Genomic DNA, 15,167 nt, shown 5'->3' on the forward strand with positions numbered 1-15,167 from the left:
TGTACATTTAGATCAAGAATCTAGTTCAACATTGTTTCGGATGTCAAGTCTAACTTAGGCTATTTTTAAGTATTTTTTTTAGGATGTTTTTTTTCTAGATGCACCAAGATGGCATCTTCGTCTAGTGGTGGATCTATTGAGATCCCTCTTAGGGATACAGATGAGGTAAAACTATCTTAGACTCTTAGACTTATATGGATCTCTAGATTCTAGTTTATTTTTTAGACTAGATCTAGATCCATAGTCTTGTTGAAATATTGATTTAATTTAGCTAGATCTAGAATAGAATCTAGAGACTAGACTTGTCACTTTTTTCAGTCATTTCACATTTTCAGTGATTTTCTTACTTAGACTTGAAGTTAGACTACGCCGACTACGGTTTCTAACTAAAGTAGACTAAAACTAAAAGTGACTAAAGTTTCTTACTTTCTATTTCTAGATTTCAGTACTACACTAGTCACTACTACTACTACAGTAACAGAGTACAGTAGTACAGTACTCAGTCTTAGTCTTATTATTAGTCTTACTGAACTCTACTCTAACGCTTACACTTACTTATTTTAGCTAAGTGTGACTAAGTCAGTCTTAGTCTAGTCTAGAGACAGTCTAAGAGACAGTAGTCAGTAGAGTCTAGTCTAATTAGTTTAACTCTAGTCAAGTCTAGTGTCTCTAACAGAGAGTCTAAGTATAAATTCTAAATCTAGTCTTAAAATAAAAATTTAAAAAAAGACGGCTAGAATGTCCTTGATCTACTGAAATCTACTCTACTCTAGATCTAGAAATCTAGATTGACTAGCTAGATGATGAGATCTAGATCACAGAATAATCTAGATCTAGAAATCTAGATCTAATTAGACTTAATTTAATCAAAATTTAAGTTAACCCGTTTGACCAACCTAATTTAACCTGCGGGTCATTTTGTTTTCTGACACTCGTGTCGCGGGCCACATTACAGAAAAGTTACAAAAATCAAATTTAGCTGAAACTCACTTTAATGAGAAACTGTGGGTCTAGTACTTACATTAATTAGTGAGATATTTTCAGACACATCGGAAAATGGCTTCATTTCTATTCTAAAAATGTGAGCAATTATGTAGCTAGATTTAGTTTAGCAATACTACCGACTCATTTTATTGTCTCTTTTTGGAAAATATTCCTATCAATGCCACTATTTGTTTCATAATGCTGTTTATATGTTGTGTTTTTTTTTAAAACAGTCACACTTTCTTTATAAAACAAATAAGTTGGCTTATTATCATGTTCCATTAAAAGTAGATGTTAGATTTTAACTAAAGTTGTTCACATTTTAAAATATGTATAGTATTGACCATGCCTAAATTTTATAATGTCACTGCAAATAGAACAGTCCTGAAATGAAAGAATTCTAAAGATAATTAAAACATTTTAAAAATAGATCATTTTCTATATCATGATTTACAAGACTGTGATGGTTTTGGCAATTTTTGATTATGTTGTTTTTTGTTTTTTTTTCATTTACAGAGATATGGAATTTATAATTCTTTTCATTTTATTTTCAATAATGACTTTGTAATTGATGTTTTTCTGTATTAATTTTCATGTGCATCCAAAACGCTCAGATTTTTAGTGGTAAAAAAGTGGCTGCCTTAATTTTTTGCAAAGCTAATATCAACTCACTCTGTCTAGTAAAAAGTTTGTATATAGTACACATTATTTCTCATACACCCTTTCTTGGATCAAGTTAAAGTCTTAAATTCTTGTCTATTTTCTTCTAAGTTGTATAAAACATTGAATGCTCTACATATGTTTTATGCAAGTTAAATTATGGCTTACTTATATTTTGGTTACTAAGTTAAATTAGTTTAAACAAAAATTAAGGTGTGGTTGTAATTGAGCTACTCAAGTAGAACCAATAATGTAGCAGTATAGAAAAAGCTACTAAATAAATTCTATATAAAAAAAATATTTAAATCGTAGATTTAATATAAATAATAAATATTAAATACTAATATTATTATGTATAACTCTTTAGGTAATAGAGTTAGACTTTGATCAGTTACCTGAAGGAGAAGAAGTATTGAGTATTCTGCGTCAGGAAGCTGCTCCACTGCACATATGGGTTACTCTAGCTGTAAGTACATTTTTATATTGTAAGTGTATTTACTTCCAGCTTCTTGAAATGATAAAAGAAAAACATGTTTGGAAACTCCCAAACACTTGCTCAGGGTAGCACCAAACTGCTAACTACAGTTATTAGTATTAATTTACTTAACTCTTGGGCAGTTATAATATTGAATAACGTAAAAACGTAAAACATGCGGCAATTGTCAGTGCTCAAATAGTGAATGAAATAATAAAGTTTTTTCTTCTGACTACCTTTGTCTTGAAAATATGGTTGAATCATATAAAAAATGGGATTACTATAAAAATTCCAATATTAATAATTGTCTAGATCTCAAATAGCAATAATTAGATCTAGCAGATTTTGTGTCCTGTATAGAATAATCTGTAATGAATAAAGCACAGAAGGATAATCATTTGTTGAGCTTCATGTAGAGATCATTAAGCTGTATAGTTTCCTGACTATACTGAGTAACAAGCTTTTATTCTCTGCAAAATAATATTATCAATGAATTTAATCCCATTCATTTATGTATATTTATTGTTGTACACATTATTGCTAACAGCTTTGACTTTCTTTGTATGTTTCTCTTCATATTGCTTTTTAGTTGGAGTATTGGAAACAGAGTAAACCAGAAGACTTTGTCAAAATTTTGGAAGCCTCCCGTACAGATGCAAGCTTAGACTATGCCAATTTTGAGAAAGACCAGATGCGCTCTCTGGACACGCTGGCGGCTTACTATGTACAGCAAGCACACAAAGAGAAAAACAAAGATAAGAAAAGGGAACTCTTCATGAAGGCTACTTTACTGTACACTACTGCTGATAGGATCATCATGTACGACCAAGTCAGTACTGTTCATCTTACAGTCATAGGTTACCTTAAAAGTTGTTTTTATTATGATGTCAAAGTTAGTTAATGTGATTTATAAGGGAAATTCAGTTCAGTACTATTTCTTGATGTCATTAATAGAACAGAGCTCTATATATCACTATTGTTTTAATATTTTATTTCACATGTTTATAAAAACAAAACATTATTTTTATACATATATGTTAGAAATAGGTGAGTACTAATAACTAATCTCTAAAATAAGTACAATACTCTAATTGTTTAATTTTGTAACCTAATTTATTATCTGTGCTAATTTTGATTTTATATTTATCATAATTTAAGTGTGTAATTTAATGTACTTGATTGTTGCTATTTGATGGAGAGTTTTTTGTTTATTCTTATAGAATCATTTACTTGGTCGTGCCTACTTCTGCTTGTTAGAAGGTGATAAGATGGATCAGGCAGACGCTCAGTTTAACTTTGTCTTGAATCAGGTAACTTATATTTTTCTGAGTTTTTTTTTTTTTTCAAGATATTTTTTTTAAAAAAAGGTTTATGAATTAAAATGCATTGAATAAATACTTCAGCTTCAAATTGTATGATTACAAGTCACTATGTCTAGACAATAAGATAAAGAAACTGATTCAGTATAAATTTAAGATCTACATTATGTTAACAGTCCAGCAACAATATCCCATCATTACTGGGTAAAGCCTGCATTGCTTTTAACAAGAAAGACTACAGAGGTGCACTGGCCTACTATAAGAAAGCTCTGCGAACTAACCCTACCTGCCCAGCTTCAGTCAGGCTTGGGATGGGTCACTGCTTTGTAAAACTCAATCGTCTCAATAAAGCTAGGTCAGTAATGAGAAGAAATATTATTTCATTAAATTGTACAACGTTAATACAAATTTTATTAGCTACTATGCTTTCAAAGAAATTCTGTTAATGAACTAATTGAACAATAAATGTCTCTAATTACAGAATGGCCTTTGAGAGAGCTCTCCAGCTTGACCCCAATTGTGTTGGTGCTCTTGTTGGTCTGGCCATATTGGAGCTCAACTCTAAAACGCAAGAATCTATCAAGAATGGTGTGCAGCTGTTGTCTAAGGCCTACACAATTGATTCCTCAAACCCTATGGTTCTAAATCATCTTGCCAACCATTTCTTCTATAAAAAGGTTTTGTATTTAATTTTCTTTTTTAACTTTTTGATTGTAAAGCATTTTATACAATACCGGATGAAGACTCAATTTTTATAGGTTCTTCATTGAGAAGTTATATTTATACATTTTTAAAGTTTGTTTTCATCCAGAGTGCATGAATCGTGTTTAACACCAAGCTTTGCTTCTTATTTTGTCCCAATGTAAACTTTGTTTGTTCCTATTGTTGTCTGTTCTGCTCAGGATTACCAAAAAGTTCAACATTTAGCTCTTCATGCTTTCCACAACACAGAGAATGAAGCAATGAGAGCTGAGAGTACCTACCAACTAGCCAGGGCTTTTCATGTTCAGGTCTGTTCATTGTTTGTTTTTTTTCTCTCTGAGTATAGAAACTAGAAAACTAGATGTTGTTCATTAAGCATTTAGTTTTAGCTCAAATGTTTAGAAGCTCAATTGTTTTAATAAAGTGGTCAACAAGAATTCCATTTTTTATGACGTAAATGTATTATGTCTTTAACAAAACTTTCAACCTTCAGGATTGATACATTTTATTCTGAACAAGTAAATGTAGACTTACAGTTTCTAACCAGTGCATGTATGTAATCTATAGGAGGACTATGACCAGGCTTTCCAGTATTACTATCAGTCCACTCAGTTTGCTCCTGCCAACTTTGTCCTGCCATTTTTTGGTTTGGGTCAGATGTATATATTCAGAGGAGACAGTGAAAATGCAAGTATTATTTTTAGCAGCTCCTTAGGAAAAAACAGTAGTTATATTTGTGCTGTCAATATATCACCTTTAGGTCTTTAAAAAAAATTAAGCACTATTAAAAATCCAATTTCAGTATTCATTATGCTTGAAATTCGTGTGACCTATTTTTATTCTTATGAAAGCATATATCTTTTCTGCTTTTAAAATTAAGTATCTAAATGTGTATGCACATATCTATATCCTCTTTTCCAGTGAAAAGGGAGGGGGCAATTTGTGTTAAATACAGTCTTCTATTAAGCACTATATGTGTTGGTTTCATTATTCTAAAGTGTGATAGCTGGGTTCAAAGGGTTGTAGGAATAAGCTCTCACTTTCCAAGAAATGCAACAGGAGAAGGTATTAAAGCACCTGATGGCACGTAAGCCTAGTTAATGCAACTCATCTAGTAGAAAAAAAAACCCTACTCAGATGTGGCTATCAGTATCTTGGAAAAGACCCAAGTTTAAGAATAACTACCCAACCAACCATGGTTATATTTCCCTAAAGACTAATAATAGTGGGGCTCTACCATTCATTGGAATGCACTATCCCAGACAGAGCTACTTTAATATTTTCACCGTAACCCATCATGTGGATAGTTTTGATTAGTGAGTGTGGTATCATGATAGGGGCTTTGGAACCAGGATCTGACAGTTTCACAGAGTATGCCCAGAGCACACTCTTGTCACCTCTGAGATTTTTGAAGAAGTGTGAATAACGAGCAATGGACCATTGACTAACCCACACCATATTCTGTGGATATTCCAGTTAAAGTTTCTGATGCTTCTTACTCTTCTGGACATAGGGATGATACTCGTAATCATAAATTTCCTCAAAATGTGGAGATTTTTTAGAAACATCTCAGCCATAATGCAAGGAAATAGAAAGGAATAAAAAAGGATTTAAATACATATAGTTATACCATATGTCCTGGTTGACCTGGAGATAATGCACCTCCATAAAGAATACAAAACAAATTGATACAGATTCTTATTTTTTACCTATAAAATCTGTTAATGATAAGAATTGTCTGTTATTGATCAATTTTAAAAATTCAATGATCTCTTTTTTTTTCTTAGGCTGCTCAATGTTTTGAAAAAGTTCTTAAAGCCCAACCTGGCAACTATGAAACTATGAAAATTTTGGGATCTTTGTATGCCAATCATTCAGACCAAGAGAAACGAGACATTGCCAGGGTAAATGTTACTCTAATACATAAAACATAGATTATATAAGTTGTTGGTCTTGAGAGTGTATTAATGTATTACTCTCTTGTGAGTGAAGTCATTTTCTTTTATTCTGTGTTGTGTTTTTGAAGTAAATATCCAAATTCTAGTAGAAGAATTATAATGGTGAAATTTTTTTTATTTTTTTTAACTCTTATGCTCTGTCTTACAGCAACATATGAAAAAAGTCACAGAGCAGTTCCCTGATGATGTAGAAGCCTGGATTGAACTGGCTCAGATCATGGAGCAGACAGATGTGCAAGTAAATCATTGAAATTATTTGTTTTTTTATGTAGCTAATATCTCTTTCATTTTTGGGAAAGCTGTGATGGGGTTAAAATGTGAAATGTGATGTATGAGTATCTCTACTAGAAAACTTGTTGATTAGAGCTGGACTAATTGTTTTAACCGAGAGTCTCCTCTCATTTCTAGCACAGATGGTTGTTACCGTTTTAAAGCAAACTTAAGTTTTCATGAAATTGTGTGCTGATAAAATGTAGAGCACTTGTGATGTCATCTCTTCCACAGGGTGCTTTATCAGCCTATGGCACAGCTACTCGAATCTTGAAAGAGAAAGTAGAAGCTGATATTCCCCCTGAGATTCTGAACAATGTGGCAGCTCTACACTTTAGACTGGGCAACTTTGAGGATGCTAGGGTAACAACACTGAACAGTTTCATGTTAGGATAGGACTTAAAAATTAATTAATAATTTAGTTTAATCACATTTATAGGAGGTGATAAATTTTCTATAATTTACAGTAATGATAAGAAGGCGTCTGTCTAGAAAAAAAAGACATTTACATTATTTTTGTTTTTAATCTGTACCTTAAATCATCAAATACTTTTATTCTATTCTCATAATAAATTCAATAATATTTTTCTTTTTAATAACATGAAATAACATGAAATTTTTCAAAAGTAGCTTAAGTTGCAATTCCTTTAGAAGTCATTTAGCTTTGTATTTTTTATACTACCTTTTTTTTTTTTTTTTTTAAAGGCTGTACAAAATGTGTAATTGTTTAGGTCCACAAATGAATTGAAATATTAATACATTTTTCTCCTTTGAAGAAATACTATGAAGCCTCCCTGGAGCGGTCAAAGACAGATGCCCAACATGATGAGACCTATTATAGTGCTATCTCTGTGACCACGACCTACAATCTGGCTCGTCTGTATGAGGCACTGCATGAGTATGACAAGGCTGATAAATTTTATAGGAACATCTTGAGAGATCACCCTAACTATGTTGATTGTAAGCAGCTTTAGGGAAGCATTTAGTTGTTGTTTTCAGAATGGCATAAGTTGAGTTAGAATTGTAGTTGTAGTTTACATTAAAGTATATGGTAAGTTAGCATTTTGTAATGGTATAACTTAAGTTAGAATGCAGAAATACTTTTTCTAATTTAGACTCAGCTTTCTTAAACTTTAGACTCAGCTTTCTTAAACTTTAGACTCAGCTTTCTTAAACTTTAGACTCAGCTTTCTTAAACTTTAGACTCAGCTTTCTTAAACTTTAAACTCAGCTTTCTTAAACTTTAGACTCAGCTTTCTTAAACTTTAGACTCAGCTTTCTTAAACTTTAGACTCAGCTTTCTTAAACTTTAGACTCAGCTTTCTTAAACTTCTCCCAGTAATTGAAATTGATGCCATGTCACTTGTTAGATAGTTGTTATTACTATCAGAACACACTTTATCTACAGGCTACTTGCGACTTGGCTGTATGGCTAGAGATAGAGGACAGATATATGAGGCTTCAGATTGGTTCAAAGAAGCACTGCAGATTAATCAAGTATGCCTGTTAATTTTTCTTTTTGGTCAAAATTGTTTGTATCTAACTGAATAAAATTATTTAGAAAATTTCATTTACATATTTCATATATCTGAACTAATTTAGAATATTGGTTTAAAGCAAATCTGGGAGGAAAAGTTTGCTTATAAAGTTTTATGATGAAAAGTTCCCTTTTCATACCTGTGGTCCATAAGGCAGATGATTTTAAGCTCATCTGTTTCTATGACCAACGGATAAGGAAGCTATCTTGTAGCCAACACAACTAGATTTTCTCCGAGTTAATGTCAGATACCCGTTAAAGGCACATTCCTCATCCCATATGCTAGGACAAATTTGTACTAATGCTCCTTCTTCCCTAGTGCTATAAGCGCATGGAATGGGTTGCCTGAGCTAGCCAGGAAAACCAGTGACTTGGCAGAATTTAAGTCATTGGTTAATATGCATGACTAAATGCATGACGCGTAGGACGTAATCATCTTCTTTTTTGAAGTAACGTCTGTATTATATAAGAGTTCAATGGACTCATGGTTTGTTCTTCTCCATCTTGTCAAGTTAGAATTCAATAGACTCATGGTTTGTTCTCTTCTCCATCTTGTCAAGTTAGAGACCCATTGGCTCAGAAGCTAAGTGCTTGGCCACTGAATCCCATCAGTTTTTTGGTAGACACTATTCAATTTAGTTCAACGCTCTTTGTACATTTAGTGTGATGGCGGTCATAAAATGTTTCTTTTACTTACTTGGTTATTATTACAAGATTTATTCAGATAAGGTTTCTTTTACTTGGTAATAAATAAAAGATAATATTTACCTTTGATTGGAATTCAGTGCTATGTACTTTAAAGGTATGTTAATAATGCTATGTATTTTTCTCAAATAGGACCATCCTGATGCCTGGTCACTGATTGGTAATCTCCATTTAGTTAAGCAAGAGTGGGGACCTGGGCAGAAGAAATTTGAACGAATCTTGCAGCGTCAAGCCACGAAGGATGATGCTTACTCCCTTATTGCCCTGGGAAATGTCTGGCTTCAGACTCTACATCAGCCAATGAGAGACAGAGAAAAGGTTAGTTCTGGATTATTGATTTGTATCTAATAAACTTTTGAAAACTATAAGAGCAAACATTAAGTTGTCTGGAGGTGTTAACATCATCGCTTCTTTATGTAGGAAAAACGTCACCAAGACAGAGCACTGGCTATGTACAAACAAGTTCTAAGAAATGACCCAAGAAACATTTGGGCTGCTAATGGTATAGGTGAGTACTAAGTATCTAGAGTTCATGGAAATTTAATGTTGAAAGTGTTGACCTAGCCCTGTGTGTGTGTGTGTATTAATGCCAATGAATGTGTTTTTTTTTCTAATCTATTATTATTATTATATTAGTAATATGGTCAGAAAGTAAATTTTTGACTTCTGTTTAATCAGAATTCCCTACATTAAAATCTTATTTAGGATGTGTCTTGGCCCACAAGGGCTGCATCAATGAAAGCCGAGATGTTTTTGCCCAAGTTCGTGAAGCCACTGCTGATTTTTGTGACGTTTGGCTAAACATTGCTCACATCTATGTTGAACAGAAACAGTATGTTGCAGCTGTTCAGATGGTAAGGTTTCATTACAATAAACTGTACTAGTCACACTTGATTTGGTTGATATGTTATATTCTGTTGCAATTATGTCTGTCTGGGTTTTAAGAAAATCAATTGTTAAGTTCAAAATATAGAGTTTGGAGTGAAGCATAAGCTTATCTAATTCTTTTATATTGTAATGTGTCTATCAGTACGAAAACTGCCTGAAAAAGTTTTTCAAGTGTCACAACATGGAAGTGATGATGTACCTGGCCAGAGCTTATTTTAAATGTGGAAAACTGGCAGAATGTAAACAGACTTTATTAAAAGTAAGGCCTTTATTTTTTCTTGAAAATATTTCAATTAAAGAATCTTGTGTTTAAGAAGGAATGTCCTTTTTTTTTATAATTAGTCTATTTATGATAGTCTCAAAATCTAGACATGAAGTGTTATTATTTACAGGCCCGTCATGTAGCCCCTAACGACACAGTACTGTTGTACAATATAGCTTTGGTGCAACAGAAACTGGCCACAATGATCCTCAAAGATGAAAAGAGTAACTTGAAGAAAGTCTTGATAGCTGTGAGAGATCTGGAGCTGGCTCACAGGTATGTACTGGAACACACAACATTTTATGACTGGCTATTGCCTACCTAGTGATGCAAAACCTTTGTTTTTACTATTAATGTTTTATTTATCAATTCTTTGATGTAACTATTATGTAGTGTTTCTTAATTTGTAAATTCTTCATTGTTCTGTTTTCTTTGTGTCTAGATACTTTACCTATCTAGGTCAACATGGTGACAGAATGAAGTTTGACTTGGCTCAAGCTGCTGCTGAAGCTCAGTAAGTCTCATTAGTCATCTGCATTATTACCAGTCAACTACATTATTGACCACAATACAAACAGGTTGAACTGTATGGTATAAACTGCTTGGCTTCCTATCAAGAGGGCTTTTGTTCACATTCCAACTTCAGCTGAATGTGTCTTTGCTGAGTGCCTAAAGGCATAAAGTGGCATTACTAAATACATCCTTTCCCCCTCCCCTCAATGGCTTACAAAAGTGATAGGACTATAGGCTACTGAGTAGGCTAGACAGCATGAAAGATGTGGAATACAAAAACAATTTTTAAAAAAGAACTATCCATTTTATCTCAATTAGTTTATTGCAGTATAAACATAGTCTTATGAAATAAACTCTTCCTTAATACTCAAAGGTGAATACATTGCTTTATTACTATTTTATAACTACTTAACATGTCCACACAAATTTGTTTGGGCTTATTAAAATGTTTTGCTCTGAATAAAGGATATTTGACAATATCAACCAAACTGCTCAATGTGTAGCCAAATATACTTGTATAAATATTTACCTTCTATGATTAATGTGGCCAGCCTTAATAATGTATTGCTTTGTATCCCACCAGACAATGTTCTGACTTGTTGAGTCAGGCTCAGTACCATGTAGCCAGAGCTAGAAAGATTGATGAGGAGGAGAAAGAGATCAGGAAGAGACAGGAAGAGGAGATGGAGGCAATCAAACAGAAACAACTCAGTGAACAGGTGACTTCACTTTCTGGTTTAGTTCAATAGAATCTCATGGTTTACTGGAGGTTTTTTTTTGACATGCACTTAGTGCTTTACTATAAATGTGAAGGATATACATTATTTCTATCAAGTGAACAAAAATTCATAGAGCTTACCCAACTGATATATAAGAATTTTCACAATGGCTTTAACAACCTCATAGTATGAATGGCAAAATTAGAATTTATCACAAAAGAAGGTCCTATTAGTGTATTATTAAACCTTAATCATCTAATAATACACTCCTGTATTTTAAGTCTGAGATTTAAGGCTTTGGATTGTTTATTGTTACTAGCCATTCCGTTTCAATTCAAAATAAAAAAAATGATGAAGTTATATTTAAGCACTCTTATGACTGAGGTGGAAGTTGTAAACATGGTGGATAGGGCTGATAAGAATTCTCTGTTTATTTTGACATGAAACAATCTTAATGATTTATGCACAGAGATTATAAAATTGGCAATAGCTAAATGATATGGATGATCTAAATAAAAAGCAATGCATATATCATGATATTCATGGACTATGTGAGTGTGAAGTAGGTTTGAATCTCAAGACTTGTAACAGGGAAGTTTTGCATAGAAATGAAATTATGAACATTTTAATATTCATAGATGGTTTTTTTTTTTTTTTTTTAATAGCTTGAGAAACTGAAGCAGAAAGAAGAACTGGAGAAGAAGATGTTGGAACAGAGAGCTGTGTTTGTGGAGAAAGCCAAGAAAATCAACTTGGAGCCAGAGCCAGAGGACAGACCACGCAAGTCTGGTGGCAAGGTCAGTATCTGGGTCTAGATTAATGTATTTGCTGTAAGCTCTTTCCGAACCAAATTAGCAAGATTTCCATCAGTTGATCACTTTTTTTTTATTATTGTGAAAAATTATTTTTGTTTATTATCATTAAAGAAGTAAAGTTTCCCTTTCAGACCTTGTGGTCTATAGGGCAGATGATGTGAAGGTCATCTGTTTTTGTAGATTACGGTTTACGAGGGTGGCAGACACAATGACCAACCGTCTTTACTTTTCCCCAACTAATGTCAGGTACCCATTAGAGCTGGGTGGACTAAAAGGCACCCAAAGATCCTGAAATAAAAATCCTAGTCTTCACCAGGATTCAAACCCAGGACCTCCAGTTAGGAAGCCAAGCACTTTACCGCTCATCCACTATTATTTTCATTGCTATACTAAAATTTTGTAGCTTTTTCATTTCCATTTGAATGGGATAAACATACTAGATGTATACTTTATTCTACTTTTGAAGTGTAATAAATGTGTTCCTTATTGTAACTATCCAGAGGTCCAAAAGAGCAGAGGATGGTGAAATCTTGTCTGAAGGAAGTGAAGATGACAGGCCTAGGAAGAAAAAGAAGAAGAGGTCTTCCAGTATGTCTGGGGAAGAGGAGGAGGAAGGAGGAGAGAAGAGGAAAAAGAAGAAGACTAAGAGGAGGTAACTAGCAACATTGGTGTTTGTTTTATGTCTTTGGGGAGTTTAACAAAGTGAAGTTTAATTGATGACAAGTGCAGCATCAACATTCTTTTGGAAACTCTCCTCATCTTCACCTAGTCTTTAATCTGTTGCATCACACACACACACAAGATCTGTTGACCATCTTTCTCCATTCCTCTCTGTAAGCCTTGGATAGAATCTCTTTTTAAATTACCAGCCCAACCATTCTTACTTAACTTTTCTTACTGTTATTATGTGTTTAATTTCATTTTATTTTTCCATTGTCACCCAGAGTGCCCCAAGCCATACTCTGTAATTCTCCTATTTGTTGTTAAATTTCTATATTACTTGTTAGACATGGAAAATATATTCAGATCAATTAGGTCTAGATTTATTTCAAGGTGTTTGATTACCTTGGGACATGAAGGTGAATTAGAAAATTCTTTGGGGGGTCAAAGGTCACAAACTAGACAGTTGAGAGAAAGTTTATTGGCTATATAGACCTTATAAGACTTCTTGGGTCTTGAGTTGCAGATCATACATCTGTAAGAGAATGTTGAGTGAACATGTTGGCTATATAGACCTTATAAGACTTCTTGGGCCTTTATTGTAGCGGAGGGATTTTATTATACATTGACCCAACTTTATTGGTAATTCTAACCTGTTGGGGGAAAAGGTGATATGCTGGCCTCATGGCTTATCCATGACCTAAAGATATACTATACTTTACCTGCTCCATTCACTTGCTAGACAACCTTTCTGACTCAAGGGCTGAAAAGGAAATAATTATTTTTAATGAGAAATAGCAGGTATATTATAGTTTGTGAACAATAAAATATAATTTCTTAATAATATTCACTTGGTTTCTGATTTTAGATCAAAGAAAGATGATTTTGTCAATGACAGCGATGATGAGAATGATGACAGAGGCGACCGTAAGAGGCGCAAGAAAGGTAGAGGAGAAAAGAAGAAAAAGCAGAAAGACGAGGATGATGGGCTGACGGCCAAACAGAGACGTAAAATTGTCTCCAAAGCTGTCATCTCCTCTAGTGAAGGCTCTGACTCAGACACCAGGAAGAAGAGATTGGAAAGGTGAGCTTGTTCAGCTGTGTATGGAAATAAGGCACTAAACTAGATAAATAGTCATCTGCTATATATACATAAACAGTCAGGCGCCATTGCATCAAAACAGAATTAATTATTCAGAATGGCTTCTAACTACTGACATTATCCTGACTTTAATGATGCCTTCTTTTCATGAGACTGTCAGATTGTATTGACCTTGACATCTCTACTAAATCAAGGGTCAGGGTTAAATGGGGTAAACCAAACAAAAATCTCACAAACAAATCAGCACAGTGCTGATTAATTGCTCTCTATGAGAAGTTGATTTAAATATTGTTTCTGGATCTAGCCAATTTGAATTCTGCCAAATTGTCATCAAAGCGCCCATGTGCTGTTCAAATGATTAGGTCATAGATCCTTTCTAGATCATATGAATAAGTGTTGTATTTGGATGTTCAATGTGATGTGTGTGAGTGACACAACTACCCACAATTTTCTGTTACTAACACAATCTTCTTTACCTACAACCTTCTTTTGTAACTTGTTTATAGATCAAATATATTGTTTAAAAAATTATAAGACTAAACATATGCTTTTTTTTATCAAGAAATTTGAAAAACAATTTAACTTGAGAGTAAATAAATTTATATTTTAGAAAACAATCTTTCCTTCAAGAGACTAAGCACCAAATTAATAAAAATCTAAAAAAAAAAAAATTTTAACCAAAAAGTATTCATTTTAGTCAAGAAAATATATTTCAATAATAAAGCATTATTTTTTTTTAGGCTTGAAATTTTTTTTTTTTTCTTAATTAAACATTTTAATGCTACAATGTTGATACTAGGTCATATTGCTTATCTAATAACATGTTAAGAAATCTGTAGCTTATCATTTTTTTTTTTTTCATTTTTTTCTTTTAGCAGTGGAAGTGAACGGGAAGAGGTCGGTGTTCGAAGGCGAAGAATTCTGGGAAGTGATAGTGAAGATGGTGGAGGTAGTAGAAAATCTGGCTCTGAATCAAACAGAAGTCGTTCAAGATCTAGGTCAGGCTCAGAGAGAAAATCCAAGTCAAGATCTCGATCCAAGTCAGGTTCTCGGTCCAAGTCTAGATCTGTGTCTAGGTCAAGGTCACGTTCCAAATCAAGGTCTAGATCTAAGTCCAGATCACGTTCCAAATCTGCTGGAAGCAACAGATCTAGATCAAGAAGTGGCTCACGGTCTGGGGGAGAAGGAAATAAATCTGGGTCAGAGGCTGGCAGGTCACCTCCCAGGTCTAATGCTGGGTCAGATGCTGAGGGCAGTGACAGGGCAGCAAAGTCAGGTAGTGAACGTGGAGGTGGCAGTGAAGCTGGCTCTGGCGATGAAAGAGATTAGAGAGTCAATGAAAACTTTTTTTTTTGTATTGCTTGTAACTGTCGTTTTAACTTTGTCTTTAAGTTGTTGTTTTTTTTTGTTCAAAAGTATACAGTTTTAGAGTAAATAAATTTTACCCGTATAAATAATAAACCAGGTGGATTTGTGGTCCCTATTTGTTGTTTGTTCCATATATGACTGGAAATACTAGTATTGGCTTGAAGATTGTACACTGTTTTTGTTGATGATTGTAAATTGACTGACCAAGTTTAATAAACAGTTGATATCTA

At 33.4% G+C, this 15,167-nt stretch overlaps 1 protein-coding gene across 1 annotated transcript; it reads left to right on the forward strand.

The window, feature by feature from the left end:
• Positions 1 to 55: 55 nt before the first annotated feature.
• On the forward strand, positions 56 to 15,167 carry LOC106054467 (RNA polymerase-associated protein CTR9 homolog). The gene is made up of 24 exons (XM_013210344.2): positions 56 to 165; positions 2,012 to 2,110; positions 2,709 to 2,948; positions 3,340 to 3,429; positions 3,615 to 3,793; positions 3,920 to 4,115; positions 4,341 to 4,448; positions 4,708 to 4,827; positions 5,928 to 6,044; positions 6,247 to 6,336; positions 6,603 to 6,731; positions 7,145 to 7,328; positions 7,777 to 7,865; positions 8,743 to 8,928; positions 9,031 to 9,118; positions 9,316 to 9,464; positions 9,641 to 9,757; positions 9,891 to 10,036; positions 10,203 to 10,274; positions 10,857 to 10,992; positions 11,658 to 11,789; positions 12,308 to 12,459; positions 13,336 to 13,551; positions 14,445 to 15,167. Exons 1-24 carry the CDS (start codon positions 109 to 111, stop codon positions 14,896 to 14,898), a joined length of 3,546 nt encoding a protein of 1,181 aa, XP_013065798.1. The 5' UTR covers positions 56 to 108; the 3' UTR covers positions 14,899 to 15,167.

Source organism: Biomphalaria glabrata, chromosome 10, assembly GCF_947242115.1.
Source record: "Biomphalaria glabrata chromosome 10, xgBioGlab47.1, whole genome shotgun sequence".
Lineage (NCBI taxonomy): Eukaryota > Metazoa > Mollusca > Gastropoda > Planorbidae > Biomphalaria > Biomphalaria glabrata.

Coding starts and splice junctions, on each gene's coding strand:
- LOC106054467 (XM_013210344.2), top strand. CDS start 109: ATGGCATCTTCGTCTAGTGGTGGATCTATTGAGATCCCTCTTAGGGAT. Junction 2,111..2,708: donor ACATATGGGTTACTCTAGCT/GTAAGTACATTT, acceptor ATTGCTTTTTAG/TTGGAGTATTGGAAACAGAG. Junction 6,732..7,144: donor GCAACTTTGAGGATGCTAGG/GTAACAACACTG, acceptor TCTCCTTTGAAG/AAATACTATGAAGCCTCCCT.